General features: G+C 38.4%; 1 protein-coding gene across 1 annotated transcript in view; it reads left to right on the top strand.

Annotated features, from left to right (window-relative positions):
- Positions 1–16,120, top strand: part of COL4A1 (collagen type IV alpha 1 chain) — a 127,511-nt gene that overhangs the window by 96,622 nt on the left and 14,769 nt on the right. The window contains exons 35-46 of the mRNA XM_032680323.1: positions 2,287–2,385; positions 2,477–2,566; positions 3,399–3,538; positions 4,433–4,559; positions 4,664–4,744; positions 5,371–5,469; positions 5,991–6,041; positions 7,910–8,095; positions 8,281–8,414; positions 11,889–11,961; positions 12,663–12,734; positions 15,240–15,368. Of these exons, the coding sequence (XP_032536214.1) occupies positions 2,287–2,385; positions 2,477–2,566; positions 3,399–3,538; positions 4,433–4,559; positions 4,664–4,744; positions 5,371–5,469; positions 5,991–6,041; positions 7,910–8,095; positions 8,281–8,414; positions 11,889–11,961; positions 12,663–12,734; positions 15,240–15,368 (1,281 nt within the window). The remainder of the gene's footprint in view (positions 1–2,286; positions 2,386–2,476; positions 2,567–3,398; positions 3,539–4,432; positions 4,560–4,663; positions 4,745–5,370; positions 5,470–5,990; positions 6,042–7,909; positions 8,096–8,280; positions 8,415–11,888; positions 11,962–12,662; positions 12,735–15,239; positions 15,369–16,120) is intronic.

The raw sequence follows: 16,120 nt of genomic DNA, 5'->3' as shown, positions 1-16,120 counted from the left end.
TGAAGAATTTCACACAGCAAATGCATATATATTTCTGGTATTTTTCAATTCCATAGAAACAAAAACCAATCACAGAACAAAGGGATTTTTCTTGAATGGAAAAAGTTGGGTTTACCTTTATAAAATCAATTTTACCTCTTTTATAAGAAGATTCTCAAAAGAAAATATATTTTAAAAGTGAAAACTAGAGCTTTCCAGAAATGAAAAGCTGTCTTTCACGTAAAACATGTAGTGGAAGCCCTGTTGTGGCCATGAAGATTAACTAATAAGTGTAAGAAAAAAAGTGAGCAGCCTTGTTTGACAAATGTATTTCTTTGTGACCAGAAGAAAATTCAGGAAAGAAACACATGTATCCTACTCATACCAAGAGATTAACTTATGTCAGTTCAGAAAGATCTGTAAATAAGCAGGACAAAGGCAATCAGTTGTCTCTTCAGAAACTTTATGGTAGTAGAGTTATTAGCTTTTTTAGATAACACATTCTTCTTGGATTTTTATTTTTACTGCTACATGAAAAATCAGTTGTTTAAGATCATTCTCTTTCCTGCTTTTCTTTTCAAAGAAAAATACTGTATATTTTATATATTTTTAGTATTTGTCCTTATTAAAATTATTTTTAATTAAAAAATGCCGTGTTTTTAATAAATGTTAACTTTCTTAGTTAAAATAGAAGTGTAGAGTAGGAAGAGAGCTGATTCTGTCCTCTTTTCAAGACTTTCCAGTTCAGAGTCATCTGTACATTTCATCAGTGTATGTTCTCTGTTGGGCCCAGGACAGAGCACTTGAGACTCCTTTCCAGTTTGGCCGTGTATCACCAATAACTGTACTACATTATGTTTGAACTGTGGAAACAGGAGAGTTTCCCAGTCTAGCTACCTCCCATCTCCATGTCCTGACTCCTTGTCAGAATGAGACCTGAGCTCATGTGTTCCAGTTGGGTCTCAGAGAAACCTGGGCATGTGGGTAAACAGTACCTCCCAGCCTGGACAGCCAGGGACTGCGGGCAACGGCATGAGCAACTGTGGAATACATCTGCCTTTAAGCTGAGATGCAGCTTCTAAGAGCATTTTGTATTTAAAGAGTCTCCCAGCCTATAAAGATTTCACCTAGATTATTTTTTCTCACTTGTTTCTATCTTGATATATATATGTTGGTATGTAAAGTTTTATAACAAATCCACATAGGTTGTTTTTCAATATTTTCTTGTCTACTATTGGTGTGTAGGATAATTAATTTTATTTCCAGAATTGTAAATTTGGCACATTGGTTACATGTATAAAGAAACCTTTGCTGAGAAATTCAGATGGTTAATTTCTTTGGTTTCTAACTTCTTAATCTCACCTGCTCTAATAATGCATACTTGCAAACTTGTATGCCCTACTTTTTTCTGACTGCGTACGGTCTACATGTTGGCCTGGCTCACACAGCCTGGGAGGGTAGATTCCAACCTGCAAATTTCTGCTCTTATATTGTCCTCTTCAGCCCGAAGATACTTAGTACCGGCAGAGAAAAGTAAGCTAGTTATACTCCATAACTTTGCTGATATTTTAGCTGCCTTCATTTCTCTAGACAGGAATATCTAAACAGTAATGTTTTTAAAAGCTTCCAAAATACAAACTGTGTGGAGAAGACACAGCATTTTTATGGCATATTTTCAGTGATGTTTAATGAAAAAATTTGGATTTGGACATCTTGAAATGTTTTTAATAAAAGCCACTTATTTAAAAACATTCAGTGAGCTATCTTCAGTAACCTGTTTTCCTGCAGCTATATGCAACACTAGCAGGAATGTTTATGACCAAAAAGTGTGGACCTAAAGCTGGAGAAGAGGCTCAGCACAGAATAAGAGGTCAAACCTTCTGGAATGGTGAAGGTGCTTTAACATTAAATGGAACAGGGAAAACAGCAAATTTCTGGCTACGAACTAGCTGTTCTCATGTGCCATTTTAGAGAGCTGAACAGTCAAATCAGTAATTTCTGTTAACACCTGATACAGTGTGCCACTTCTCAAATAACTCATTTATCTAGGTCAAACAGACATTGATTTCAATTTCTTCTAAAGATGTAACTTGTTTTGTAATTGCACAGACGCCTGTAAAATTGTGATAATTTGCAGCCTTTCCTCAGTATTGGTTTAGAGATTGGAGAGTTGTGTTTTACTCAGCCATTTCCTTGTTCATCAGAGAGAAGCAGCAGTGATCAAAAATCAACTGGAAGAATTGTTATATGTCACTACAGTAAATTTTGGTAAAATTATCTCACTGTGTTTGTCTTCTTGATGTCCAGGGGACCATGGAGCAACAGGAGAAAAAGGGCTACGTGGGGATTATGGAGAACCAGGAATTCCAGGGAAGGATGGTGAACCTGGTACTCCAGGACAACCAGGTATGTCTGAAGATAACAGCAGAGAGACTGATTGTCAGGTATTTTAAACCTTACTAACTAATGGGACTCTTAATTTCTCTGTTGTCCATAGGACCAAAAGGTGATCAGGGCCCCCCAGGGTACCCAGGGGATCCAGGAGTTCCAGGACAAAAAGGATCGGTTGGTGAAATGGGTTTGCCAGGTACTGATTGCTGGAAGTTTCTTATTGTTTTCTTCAAGTTAATATAGGACATTACAGGAGACCTGTATGGAATATTTGTTGTTGGTCTACTAAACTGTTGCACTATTTGCAGGGACTGAATTTTAGGCTTTTGGAACATTACATTTCAATCCTATTGTGATGTGCAAATAATAGGATGGTCTCCTAAGTTTCTATATGCAAATGCCTTAGCTTGATATTTAGGATTTGTGTATTTGTTTCAGGCACACAGTTTTTCAAGTGATGCCTGTTTGTCTGTCTCTGTCTCTGCTATTGTGTGAACTGCATTAAGCTACTTGTGTATTTTCTCCCTTTTAAAAAGTTTGGTGAATTGCTGCCTACTGCATGTTAATTACGAACTGTAGTGATCTGGGAAGAGTGTTGTTGTGGAGGGGTTTGGTGAAGAATAAAATGGAGAAGAACCTATATCTCAGCATGGAAATTTTGTCTCCTTTCAGATGGCCTTGTGTCTAGCATATTTAGGAAATCAAAGGTAAAAGGCTGAAATGGTGAAAGAGGACAAAAAAACATGCTACAGAAGAGTCTGTTTGTTACTATAGTCCTGTTAGAGATTATTCAAATAAAGTTTTATTCAGATCATATTTTTAGCAAGAACTTTGTTTACTCTGAATCCAAGATTATGACCTTTTCTTATGAGGAGAGCTTATCACCCCATAAACAGTCCCATTTAGAGAGTGAATCTCAAAAGTTGATTTTGTAGCTCTGAATAGCTAAGGCAACACTGAAAAATCATTGTCAACTCTGCTAGGATACTACTGCTTCTGATGCACCCATTTTCCTTTTCTCTTCCTAGGAACACCTGGAGAAAAGGGTCTTCCTGGAGTACCAGGTTCACCAGGCACACCAGGGTTCCCTGGGCAAAAAGGTGAAAAAGGAGACAAGGGAGCACCAGGGTTTCCTGGGATTGGATTTCCGGGGTCTCCTGGTGAGAAGGTATTTATACCCCTAAGGATTTAATTGGCTCTGCCAAGCACTTCATTTGAAAAGATGCTGTTGCCCTTCAAGCTGTTTTATTATATTTTCTATTATGCTAATTTAAGTATCTTTTGAGAAACTTGAAAGGTGTGCATATGCCCAGGTTTAGATGCATTCTGTTTGATGGGACCATTATCTTCAGGGTTCTTATTTATTCTCTCTCTTCAGAGTAGGCTAATTCACAGTGCTAGAAGTGGAGGGGAGGGGAAAAACTTTTAAAAACACTAAGTAAATAACGTGAAAAGGGCATCTTACAAACAGAACAAATAATCACACAAAAGTAACGTTGCTGTACTTTTACAGAAATACTAGGAAGCTGAAAAAAACTATACAATGCTCGGATATTAATGAAAAGTGAACTGTATTAATGCTGTCTGTAAAGTTTAATTTAATGTCTAATAGTATCTTAAAGGATTCTCATGTGTTTCATATTCCTTTTCCTAGCTGTACAATCACAGTTATCATGAATTTATAAGTAAAATTGTAAAAATAATACTAATATGGTACCAAACTTGCTGAAGACTTAAAAAAAGATTTTTTTTTTTTTAAGATGATGAAGTGTAATAAGTAAGTTAAGAGGCTAATTTGGAAAAGACTTTGTATAACAGTCATAAAAATGCATAAAAAACTGCTCATTTTCATATGTAGGTATTAAGTAATTGCTAGAAGAGTTAAAAGGTCTCATAGTGGAATTTAATGCCATATTTAATCCTAAATTACTTTGTTTCCAAATGGAAAAAGAATGGAATTCCTTAAAAGTCAGATGGATAAGAGGGGTGACATCTATTGTTACAAAAAGGAAAAACTGTTTCAGAATTAATGTGTGCATTTTATATGTGCTACTTCTTCTAGGGAGAACCAGGAAGAACTGGTAGTCCAGGTTTATCTGGAGATAAGGGTGAAAAGGGTAGTTCAGGAATTCCAGGAATGCCGGGTGCCCCAGGTCCCAAAGGATCCCCTGGCATGGCAGGATTTCCAGGCAAGTGTTTATACTTTTATAAAACAGAAATTGCAGTGAAAAATTAAAGTGAAACTTATACAGAATATCCCACATGTAAACCCATGTCTTCTTCCTTTCTTTAGGAAGTCCCGGCCGCCATGGAGAAAAGGGTGAAAAAGGACTTCCTGGCTTAAGTGGCATTCCAGGTTTAAAAGGAGAACCAGGTAAAAAAGAAATATAAAACACCAGATGCTACTTAAAGTATTGTTCACCTCCAGACAGTGGCTAAAACAAATTCTGTAGCATTCTACTTTCATTTTGGTTCAGATATTTCATGGTACATTTATTAATTTCATAAACAAAATAAGACATTGCCATTTCCAAGGTAAATCTGAGTCAGTGTAGTGGAGGGCTAATACTTCTTTTGCACTGTTTGAGGAGTAGATTTTACCAGCGTCCACAAGACTGGTTGTTGCTATAGCCATTAGCTCTGTTGTTTCTGAATTAATTTAAAAACAATACAACTATATGTCCAAAACTGAATCACCACATTAGCATTGTTACACATATGTTAAAGAGGAAATAGAGTATGAAGGAGAGTAAGTCCATTGCTGTTAAGAATATAATAACATTTTTGATCTTGGAGTCTTCTCATTTTTCTGGCTGCGGGACACATCTTCTTATTGGACAATGGACTGTGCTATTTACAGGGTTTTGCTGGAGTTCCTTCATTCTGAGCTCACTGAGATTCGTGATAATTAGCCATGTCAAAAGCAAAAGGAAAAATTAAGTTTTTCTTTAGAGGAAACAAAAAGTCGTAGGTGAAATGAAAATGTCAATGATTTTTCAGGTGAACCTGGTGCTCCGGGTCCTGCTGGTTCCATTGGTCAGAAGGGTGAACCAGGTTATGATGGGATTCCAGGTGCAGCTGGTGCAAAGGGTGAACAAGGTACTGTGGCTGTCATCTTAAGTTTATGTGGCATGAAAAGGCACAGAGACAGGCTACACAAGAGTAGTTGGTAGAGGTGTGTGCTGGGTTTGAAGTACTTTGGGTGAAACTTTGGAAAATAAAGTCAGTATGCTGTCTTGCAAACTACTTACTGTCATCCATCATCGTAAAGCCGATCATTTAGATGAGCAAATGTGTTTAATCAATGTAGTCTTGGAAGAATTTCTTTCAAAAAGCTGGCAGTACTTTAAAGAATTGTGTTTTGGCATTAATTTCAGCCTGCAACTTAGCTGTGAAATAATGGAGCAGTCTTGCCTTTATTTAGGGTAGGGTCTTCAGTCGTACAGGACCCATTGTGCTGAATACAATACCAACACATAACAAAAACAGCCTCTGCCCTGAAGAACTTTTTCATAAGCCATTTATTTGAAGTTTTTATTTGCTTAATAGACTTTTATTCATTACAGGTTAAATTTAAGTACTTTCCCATCTTCTAATTTCTTGCTGTTTCTGTACTGCAGGTCTTCCAGGTAGAGGACTTCCCGGATTTCCTGGTGCAAAGGGAGATAAAGGTAAAACACTTATTTAAACAAGAGGCAAACCTCCCTCCCAACATATTGTAACCATAACTGTAATGCAGACATACTTTCTACTTCATTCTTTTACATGCTATACCTTATCAGAGCAGGCAGAAGCTCTGAGAGGCTCAAATACTAATTTCTATTACAGTGGCAACATCTTGGAACATGAGTTAGATATGGCCTAAAATAGGTAATTATTCATAGTGTGGAATTTACTGCAAGCTGTGCTGTGATGAGGTAATATAAATAACACCTGTATTTGTGTGCTGTGCTTTTGACCCCAAGTATTTCTGTTTTCCTACTAATTCTGCAAGAATCAGAATCTAGTGAGGCTCTGTGCACTGGACAGCTATAGGTAGTAGTTTAGTGGCCAGGATACTGTAGTAATTTTTTTCCTGAGTGTGTTTTGAAGCCCAGATTTATTAATTGCTAAAATAGTTATTTTCTATAGCTCAGTAGAGCATGTCTAAGCTATGCACAGGAGCATGCTGCAGAGATACAAAAGATAGCAGAGACCTGATGAGATCTTACTGGAAATTGTTATTACTTGGACTCAGGACTTATTAGCTTATTAGGTACAGGCACAAAGCTATCACAGTTTCAGGTCACTACACTGTGCTGTGACAACAGCTTGATTGACTTGAGTCAGTGCTTGTTCAAGGTGTCTGTATTGTACCATGTTCCATTTTATGAAATAGGTATCTCTGAGGTACTAGACTGCAATAGATACAGTAGTGAAGAAATATGAAGCTGTTCCTGTTAAAGGAAATTGTTACAGGATTTTCAATTTTAACCATCCAGAAAACACAAATGATTCAACTATTCCATCTATGCAATTAACATGACATGGCAGATTTTGAAGAACTTATATAGCTTTAAATATCAATGCCCTACCTTACTCATTCATTCTATAAATACAAGAAACTTGTCTGGGCAATCAAAAGTGATAAATCAGAATTTTAGAATATATTTCATTTACTGTATTAGACTAATTAGCATTCATTAATTGCTGAGAAAGCCCTAATGTTAGAGAACTTAATAAAATAAACAAATTTTCTAATCGTAACTCAGTAGGGCATGTAGAATGCTAGATTATGACAACACTTTTCTCACCCTCTCCATATCTCTCATTATGTTACCTCATCTAAAAAGATCTGGGTTTAGAGTAAATATATATTCAGCTGACATAATTTGTGTTCCAAATGCATTATAGTTCCAAAGAAACAAGTCCAGTATTTAAAAACTTTGTTCTGCTCGGGGAAAGGGCTAGGGATAGTGTTCTTTATAAATTTTATTTCTCTTATTATTGTACTTACACCAATTATTCTATATTCTTTTTGCTCAATCATGATCTAAAATTAGATTGAATTGCAATTGTTAAATATTTGCACAAGCCTGAAAGTAAGTACTAAATGTCTAAATCTAGATCTTAAAGAAAAAAGTATTCCATTTTTCTCCATGAGCAAGTCTTTTTGTGCTTAGTCAAGCAAAACAACCCTTACTTGGCTATGACAATAATAACTGTAATGCAGTAAGGGTTTGGGGGCTTTATAATCCTTGTGTAAGGAGTGATAGAGAAATGCTGAGAGAGAATGTTGATCTATTTTTAGAGTGACTTAAAATAGCCTAGTGATTATTTTAGATAAGGAAAGGTATGTCAGTCAAACTGCTTTCCTCATACTTTATATCATAATGTGGAGAATAATACAGTTTTTCTAAAGTTTTGCATTTTTATTGAAATGCGTAAAATCAATGTTTTGATTAGGAATAAAATTTACTATGAGTGGATAGTAAAGCAGAAAATTTCAGTCATTGTGATCTTTTTTCTAATCATGTTCTGTGGCTGTTTCAAATCTTAGGTGCAAAAGGTGAAGTGGGTTTTCCAGGATCCCCAGGAAGTCCGGGGATTCCAGGACTGAAAGGAGAACCAGGATATGTAGGTCCACCAGGCCCTAAGGGCAGCCAAGGTCTCCCTGGACTACCAGGAAGTGCAATTGAGGGCCCTAAAGGAGACAGAGGACCCCAAGGCCAACCAGGTCTTCCAGGTAATTCTTGATCTTTAGTATTAATGTACTGATGTTCATCAAAGCTCACCTAATTAATTAATAATGTAATCAATATTGCATATCCTTGTTTTTCCTCATCTCACAGGTCAGAGAAAAGCTCCTCTTTATAGGCAGTTTGTGCTCTACACAAATTTTGCCACTAAATACTCTCTTCTGGTTTGTAGGTTTACCAGGTCCATCAGGGCCACCCGGACCTCCAGGTCAGAAAGGGGCCAAAGGAGAGCAGGGAAGCAATGGCTGGCCAGGGACTCCTGGGGGGCCAGGAATCAAAGGTGATCCGGGTTTCCAGGGACTGCCAGTAAGTTACTTTTGGTACACTCCAGATTTGCTGACAGTTGGTTCTTGTAATTAATGGATATATTAATTATAGAATTTCTTGTTCAAAGTAATGATACTTTATGTTCAGTGTGCCTTTGGACTTACTGCTGATGATGTAAAGTAATTTCTCTCCTTAGAAAGGCTGCCTACTGATAAGTCCCAGTAAGCTAATGAACGTATTAGAAATTTATAGGTAGTGAGTGGTAACATACAGCACCCGAAATAAAATTTACAGTGTTTTAAGAGTGCAGGATGGCTGCAACACATCCATAAATTCTGAAAATACATTAGTAGTTAATTTTAAAGGTTGCATATTTCGTGATAAATTGCCTTCTGAAAATGCCTGAACTGTTTGCTTTTGTTATGAAAGCTTTCAAATAAAGTGCACTTTCACTACTGTCAATGATGAAATATAGCCTCTGATTTAGAAATACAAACAGGCAATGCTATTAATACATCGTTGTCATATATTATTCATTCCCCTGGCCTAAAATAGTCCCTTTTCTGGATATTAGGGAGAATGAAATAGAACAGGACAGTCACCCAGAATAATTGGTCTTCTATAGTCTTTCTCTTGGAGTGTCTGATGCCTTTCACCACATTGAAAAATATGCTCTATTTTTCAACTTTTTGTTTTCTCTTTCCTACTACACTGGGAACTGGGATTGTTTAGCTTGGAGAAAAGGAGGCTCAGGGGAGACCTTATCACTCTCTACAGCTACCTACCTGAAAGGAGGTTGTAGACAGGTGGGGGTCATCCTCTTCTCCCATGTAACATGTGACAGGACAAGAGGAAATGGTCTCAAGTTGTGCCAGGGGAGATTTAGGTTGGATATTAGGAAAAATTTCTTCACTGAAAGGCTGGTCAAGCATTGGGACAAGCTGCCCAGGGAAGTAGTGGAATCACCATCCCTGGAATCACCATCCCTGGAAGTGTTCAAAAAATGTGTGGATATAGCACTGAAGTTTTTGGTTTAGTGGTAAACATGGCAGTGTTGGGTTAAAAAAGATTGGACTTGAGGATCGTCGAGGTCTTTTCCAACCTTAATGATTATACTTAAAAAAAAAGACAATAATAACAATAATAATAATATTTATGGAAAAAGAGTTAAGAAAGTAGGTAGGTATGACTCAACAATTCCTAGTGTACAAAAGGAAGAAAGACTCAGGAATTAGGTCCTGATATGAAAATCAAGTCTTTAAAGGTCCACATTATCCGTGATAATGCAAAGATCTACTGCATCTTTTTCTTCATCCAGGAGTCACTTCACAGAGACATTTGCATCAGTGTCCGTAACTTTTTATGTTTCATACGATATTGTAGCATACAATACCAGCTTTGAAGGTAGTAAATTCCAAAACAACATTCCAGTGTATTTTCTCTTGTTTAAGAATTTGCAGTACTTCTGCAGAAAGCTAACATTTTATGCCCCAGGAAATTGTAAAGCTTTTCACAGGTTGATATTCCAGTCCAAGACTGTTGGTTTATCAAGAATGGGAAGTGCCTAGGGATTTTGATTCCATGCCTTCAATCAGAAGAAAATGTTTTACTATCCTTGAGCCACAATGCATAATAGCGGGTTGTTAACTCGGTGTGAAATGCTGCAGTGAGAGAGATATTAAATATTTAACTTCCTCTGGTGATACATACTAAGATGAGTTTCTAATGTCTTCATCTTCCCCAGTGTGACAGGCTCCTGCACAAGATTACAACTCAATTGCTCACACAGGTCTCCAGTAGCCTGTATCAGAAGAGAGATTTTGTTACTATATGAGTGACACAGCCTGTCCAAAAATCCTATTCAAAAGAAGTGATTGCAGAAGTTAAACTGTGAAATGCAAATCCCACGACTTTTTTCTCTTTGTTTTAATGTTGAAATGCGAGAAGAAACGTTTTCATCTTTTTCACAAACTGAAATAGTTTTGTTCTGTTTGGAACACATCCAAAAATGTTGTTTGCCAAGCTATATCTGATGAGGAAAAAAAAATTTAAGAAATGCATACTATTGTGGAAAAAGTATTTTGATGGAAAATTTCCAATAAATTCCTCTTATAAATCCATTTTATAATTATAACCTAAACCAATTTTTTTAAAACCCCCTCTTTTAGTATGATTGACTCATGACTGAGTGAATGTTAACTCTCCTGTTTTGTGCTTCAGAAGTTCACATGTTGATACAAAGAGATGACCATTTCTTTAAACAATCCTGCATACTGTGACTGAAGGAAACCAAGGAATCTTTCTTCATTCGTGCAACCCTTAGCACTCTATTGAGGGTAGCATTTCTTTTATTTAACTGTGGGAGTGTTGACATCCATTTTTGAACTAGTCATCTCTTCTCCCTTTATAGTCAGTGGAAAGAATCAGACATTTGTAGGGAACCATTCTCACCTTAATATCAACATCTAACCTGCATTAAATGAAAAGTCACTCCTGTGTACCTATTCTATTGCTCTGCAAGTATAATAAGATGCATCATGCTATTGGTATTATTTTTCACTAAATATTCAATTCACATCTCCAGTCTCTGATTGGTAGATTACTTAGCAAAGGGGTTTTATTTTTTCCTCTGCCCATGTTCTGCATTTTATTATATAGTGGACTATCACTGCCATATTACTTCAGCCAGGGAGAAACTCTAAGCTGTATTTACAAGGTTTTTGCAGGTGATCTGCAACGGGAAAAAAAAGAAAAGGAAATTAGCAGTCATTTGAATGACTATTTACAGTGTCTTTTGAAATATGGGCTTGATTTTCCCTGAAGTGAGGCTACAGTGAAGTTGTTACCATTAATTTCAGGGGAACAGTTTAGGATGGAGGAGTTCACATTGTGTTTGAAGTGTTTTAAGTTCTTGAATATTTTAGCCCTGTCGAAAAGTAAAAATCTTCAGAGGATTTGAAGTTGTTGAGCACATTTAATTTCACTCCATGTGTGAATGTAGAAGTTTTCAAGTCTGCTGTGGTCTAGAATTACCCCATTTAATTATCTAAATAGCAGCTGTCTGCTGGGACTGCACTGAAATTAGTGTTTGCTGAGATTTGTGTTTACTGATGTCTTTCATAACAATATGGTCTATGGTTGTCATGGCTGGGCTTCGCAAACGAAGATTTGGGAAGGGCTCTACCCACGTTTGTTGCAAGCTGGTGGCTGAAAAGGCCAATACGAGATGGAGTCTATGGCTGAGAACCTTTTTATTAGCTATGCTGCTAGTGGGACCTTATTCTGATCTGGTATCTTTGTAAGACAAAAGGTAGTTTAGTAAGAACAAGATGTCACACTTGTTCCTTTAGGAGAGGCATCTCATCTAAACATGGGAGAGAATAACCATTTCTTAAACTTAACATTTTCTTCATGTTATGGGTTTTTTCATAGGTTTCAAAAAATAGACAGCCTATTTGAGAGTCATATCATAATAGTGTAGGATAACTATGCTTCACATTTTCTTTTATGCAGGGTAGTCCTGGTTTACCAGGAGATATTGGTCCAAAGGGTGATCTTGGACCTCCAGGAGTTCCAGGTGTTCCAGGTGAGAAGAAAACTTACCATACTCCTAAAAATATGTAAAAATGTTTCTTTCATATACTTCCTCTCTCAAAAGAGATACTCAAAGAATGTTGACTCTCTGTTACAAAGTACTGAAACAGGACATTGCAAACTGCATCAGAAAGCATACAAGAACTTTGAGATTTTTCTCAAGGTTTTTTGCCTTTTGCCTGTTCTTGCTTTGCACATTTGAAATGTGCACTTCCTTTAAAAGCAGATGTAAAATCAATTGTTAGATATTACTAGTCAAGAATCTTCAGGATTTTCTTGAGAATTGAATAGGCAAATGTTATAACTATAAATGAGGAAACATGGGCTCAGAATGTCTCCGTTGTTGATTATATTGCTGCTACTGTCACCATCATATACATGATTACACCATGTGTACGAAAAATAATTAATAGAAAAAACATAATACTTATAATTTATAGAAATTTATTATTAAAATAAGAGAATTTTGAAGAAAAGTAAGAGAAAAAGTAAGAGAAATTTGGTTTCAGTCATAATTTCATTGGTGACTTACTGCAGTTGTTTTTACTGTGTTCCCGCAAGCAGTTAAAAAGTACTAGTGCAAATAAGGTCACATCCTTTACAGGATCATGGGTTCATACATGATTATTCTGCACATATCCTTCCAAATCAAGGAATTACTGAATTTTCATGTAAATATTTCTTTTACTTCAGGTCCAAAAGGATCTCCTGGCTTCCCAGGCCTTAAGGGTGAGAGAGGTGACCAAGGTCTTCCTGGATCTAAAGGTATAATATAAAAACTTGCTCTTTATTCCCAGATGTTGTTGGCAAAATGGTTACTTGTGATGATTCAGTTGATATCTCCTTCATCCTTTTATTCTGTGTAAAAAGATAGATTATGAAACCAGATATCATAGTATCAGCATCTGAATAATCAGATTAGATTTAAATATTGGTTAGAGAGTGAATGTATTTATCTCCTGCTCTGAAAAATGCATACTGATGTATTGTCATTATTAGAATCTTTAAATAATATCCTAGAACCATAGATTCTTAGAATGATTTGTGTTAGAGGGGGCTTTAAAAATCATCTAATTCCAATCCATCTGCCTTGGGAAGGGACATCTTTCACTAGACCAACTTGTTCAGAGCCCCATCCAACCTGACCTTAAATGCTTCCAGGGATAGAACATCTGTAACTTCTCTGGGCAACCTGTTCCAGTGCCTCACCACCCTCACAATAAAAAAATGTCCTCCTTAAGTCCAATCTAAATTTACACTCTTTCTGTTTTAAACTGTTGCCTCTTGTGCTGTCACTCCTGACACTGGTAAAAAAACTCTCTCAGTCTTTCTTATAAGCCCCTTTTACATATTGAAAGGCCACAGTGAGCTCTTCCTGGGGCCTTCTCTTCTCCAGGCTGAACAAGCCCAACTCTTTCAGCCTGTCTTCGTAGATCTGTTCCACCCCTCTGATCATTTTCATGGCCCTCCTCTGGACCTACTCTAAGAGGTAAATGCCTTTCTTGAGCAGGGGACCTCAGAGCTACATATAGTACTTCAGGTGGGGTCTTACAAGAACAGAACAGAGGGGTAGAATTACCTCCCTAGACTGGCTGGCCACGCTGCTTTTCATGTAGCCCAGAACCGAATTGGCTTTCTGGGCTGCAAGTGAACATTGCCAGCTCATGTCCAATTTTTCATCTACCTCTGTTCTCAACTCCTTCTCTGCAGCGCTGCTTTCCATCCATTCATTCGCCAGTCTGTACTGATATTGGAGATTGCCCCAACCCATGTGTAGGACCTTGCACTTGGCCTTGTTGAACTTCCCATTGGCTCACTTGACAAGGCTGTCAAGGTCCCTCTGGATGGCATCCCTTCCCTCCAGCATATTGACAGGAGCACTCTCTGCTGGGTTAGGAACTGGCTGGAGGGCCAGGCTCAGAGACTGGTGGTGAATGGGGCTGCATCCAGTTGGCCACTGGTCACTAGTGGTGTCCCCCAGGGATCAGTGTTGGGCCTGGTTCTATTTAATATCTTTATTGATGATTTAGATGAGGGGATTGAGTTTACCATTAGCAAATTTGCAGATGACACTAAGTTGGGGAGGACTGTCGATCAGCTGGAAGGCAGGAGGGCTCTGCAGAGGGACCTGGACAAGCTGGAGAGTTGGGCTGATTCCAACAGGATGAGGTTCAACAAGGCCAAGTGCCGGGTCCTGCACTTTGGCCACAACAACCCCCTGCAGTACTACAGGCTGGGCACAGAGTGGCTGGAGAGCAGCCAGGCAGAAAGGGACCTGGGAGTTTGGATTGACAGGAAGCTGAACAGGAGCCAGCAGGGTGCCCAAGTGGCCAAGAAGGCCAATGGCATCCTGGCCTGGATCAGGAACAGTGTGGCCAGCAGGACCAGGGAAGTGATTCTTCCCCTGTACTCAGTGCTGATGAGGCCTCACCTGGAGTGCTGTGTCCAGTTCTGGGCCCCTCAGTTCAGGAAGGATATTGAGGTGCTGGAGCAGGTCCAGAGAAGAGCAACAAGGCTGGTGAAGGGACTGGAGCACAAGTCCTGTGAGGAGAGACTGAGGGAGCTGGGGTTGTTCAGCCTGGAGAAGAGGAGTCTCAGAGGAGACCTCATCACTCTACAACTCTCTGACAGGAGGTTGTAGCCAGGTGGGGGTTGGTCTCTTCTCCCAGGCAACTATCAGCAAGACAAGAGGGCATGGTCTTAAGCTGTGCCAGGGGAGGTTTAGATTGGACATTAGGAAGAAATTCTTTACAGAAAGGGTAATCAGGCATTGGAATGGGCTGCCCAGGGAAGTGGTGGATTCTCCATCCCTGGAGGTTTTTAAGATAAGACTGGATGTGGCACTTAGTACCATGGTCTAGTAACCATGGCAATGTTGGATCAAGGGTTGGACTTGATGATCTCAGAGGTCCCTTCCAACCAAACTGATTCTATGATTCTATGACTACATGGCTCAGTTTCATGCCATTTGCAAACTACTGGGAAAACTCCATGCAACCTAAGGTATGGAACGCTATTTCAGTCCATGGGAGGTCTATTTGGCTGGAGATACCAGCATAGATAGGCTTCTGTTTGGGAAGCCTTGCAGTGTAACTCACAAACAAAGTCTAGAACAGATTGATATTTTGTAGCTGTAGGTTTCTAGTTTTGGCTACATAAATGGCAATACAAGGTAACATTGTTTTGGGGTGTTGTTTTTTTGTTGTTGTTTTGGTTTGGTTTATTGTACAATATTTCATACATGCTGATTTCCTCTGTTAACTTCCACAGGTTTACAAGGCCCACCAGGCCCACCTGGTCCTTTTCAGCTTGTTAAAGGGGATCCTGGTTTGCCTGGCCCTGTAGGACCAGTTGGTCTCAAAGGATTCCCAGGACTTCCAGGTCCCAAAGGACAGCAAGGTGAGAGTTTCTAACTTGCCAGTAGACATACATTTTAAGTAATGTAAAAATAGACCAGTGATAGGGTAGACATTAGAAGATTTTTGGTATAATATTGTCCAGCTTTTTATAAGCCCCTTAAATTGCGTCAGTGATGAGGAAGAGAGTCCTTTTTGAAGCTCGTCCAGAACAGATGCCTTCCTAGTTATTTTTTTATAGGCTCTCACTCTGCAGTCATCACATCAGTATCTGGGATTAGCGGTAAGCAGACCGGCTTGCGATGCTCTGTTCAACTTTTCCCCAGAATGTATTTGTTAGGCTATCTTCTGTCTTTAGTGTTGAATCCAAACTTAATTACTGTGTGTCTCTGAGAGAAGACAAGTGTGAGGAAACACACTTGATTCTGGAGCGGAAAGTGCTTCCTGAGGACACTTGTTCCATGGTCCTAGATTTCTTATTTTAGTGCAGACATTGCAATTTTTATAAAGAGTAGGTGAAATGCAAAGATTAAACACATTAGAAAATAAGAGAATGGAACAAAGGGTAAGACAAATGAAATGCTGGCACAAGGGCACATATCCTCCAGAATGACAGGACATGAAGAGTGGGAGCTCTGAAGTGTTAAAATTCTAAGGGAAAGCTTTTTTCCTGATTGATTTATGATAATATGATGGGGAATTACAGTGGAATATAATGAATATCTTCTTTCTAATTAATATAGTAGATGAGAAAGGTTGCTTTTGAAGGTGGGGTTGCAACTCTGCAACTGCTGT

This window comes from Chiroxiphia lanceolata, chromosome 2, assembly GCF_009829145.1.
Source record: "Chiroxiphia lanceolata isolate bChiLan1 chromosome 2, bChiLan1.pri, whole genome shotgun sequence".
NCBI lineage: Eukaryota > Metazoa > Chordata > Aves > Passeriformes > Pipridae > Chiroxiphia > Chiroxiphia lanceolata.
This window is presented reverse-complemented; position numbering and strand designations above follow the sequence as displayed.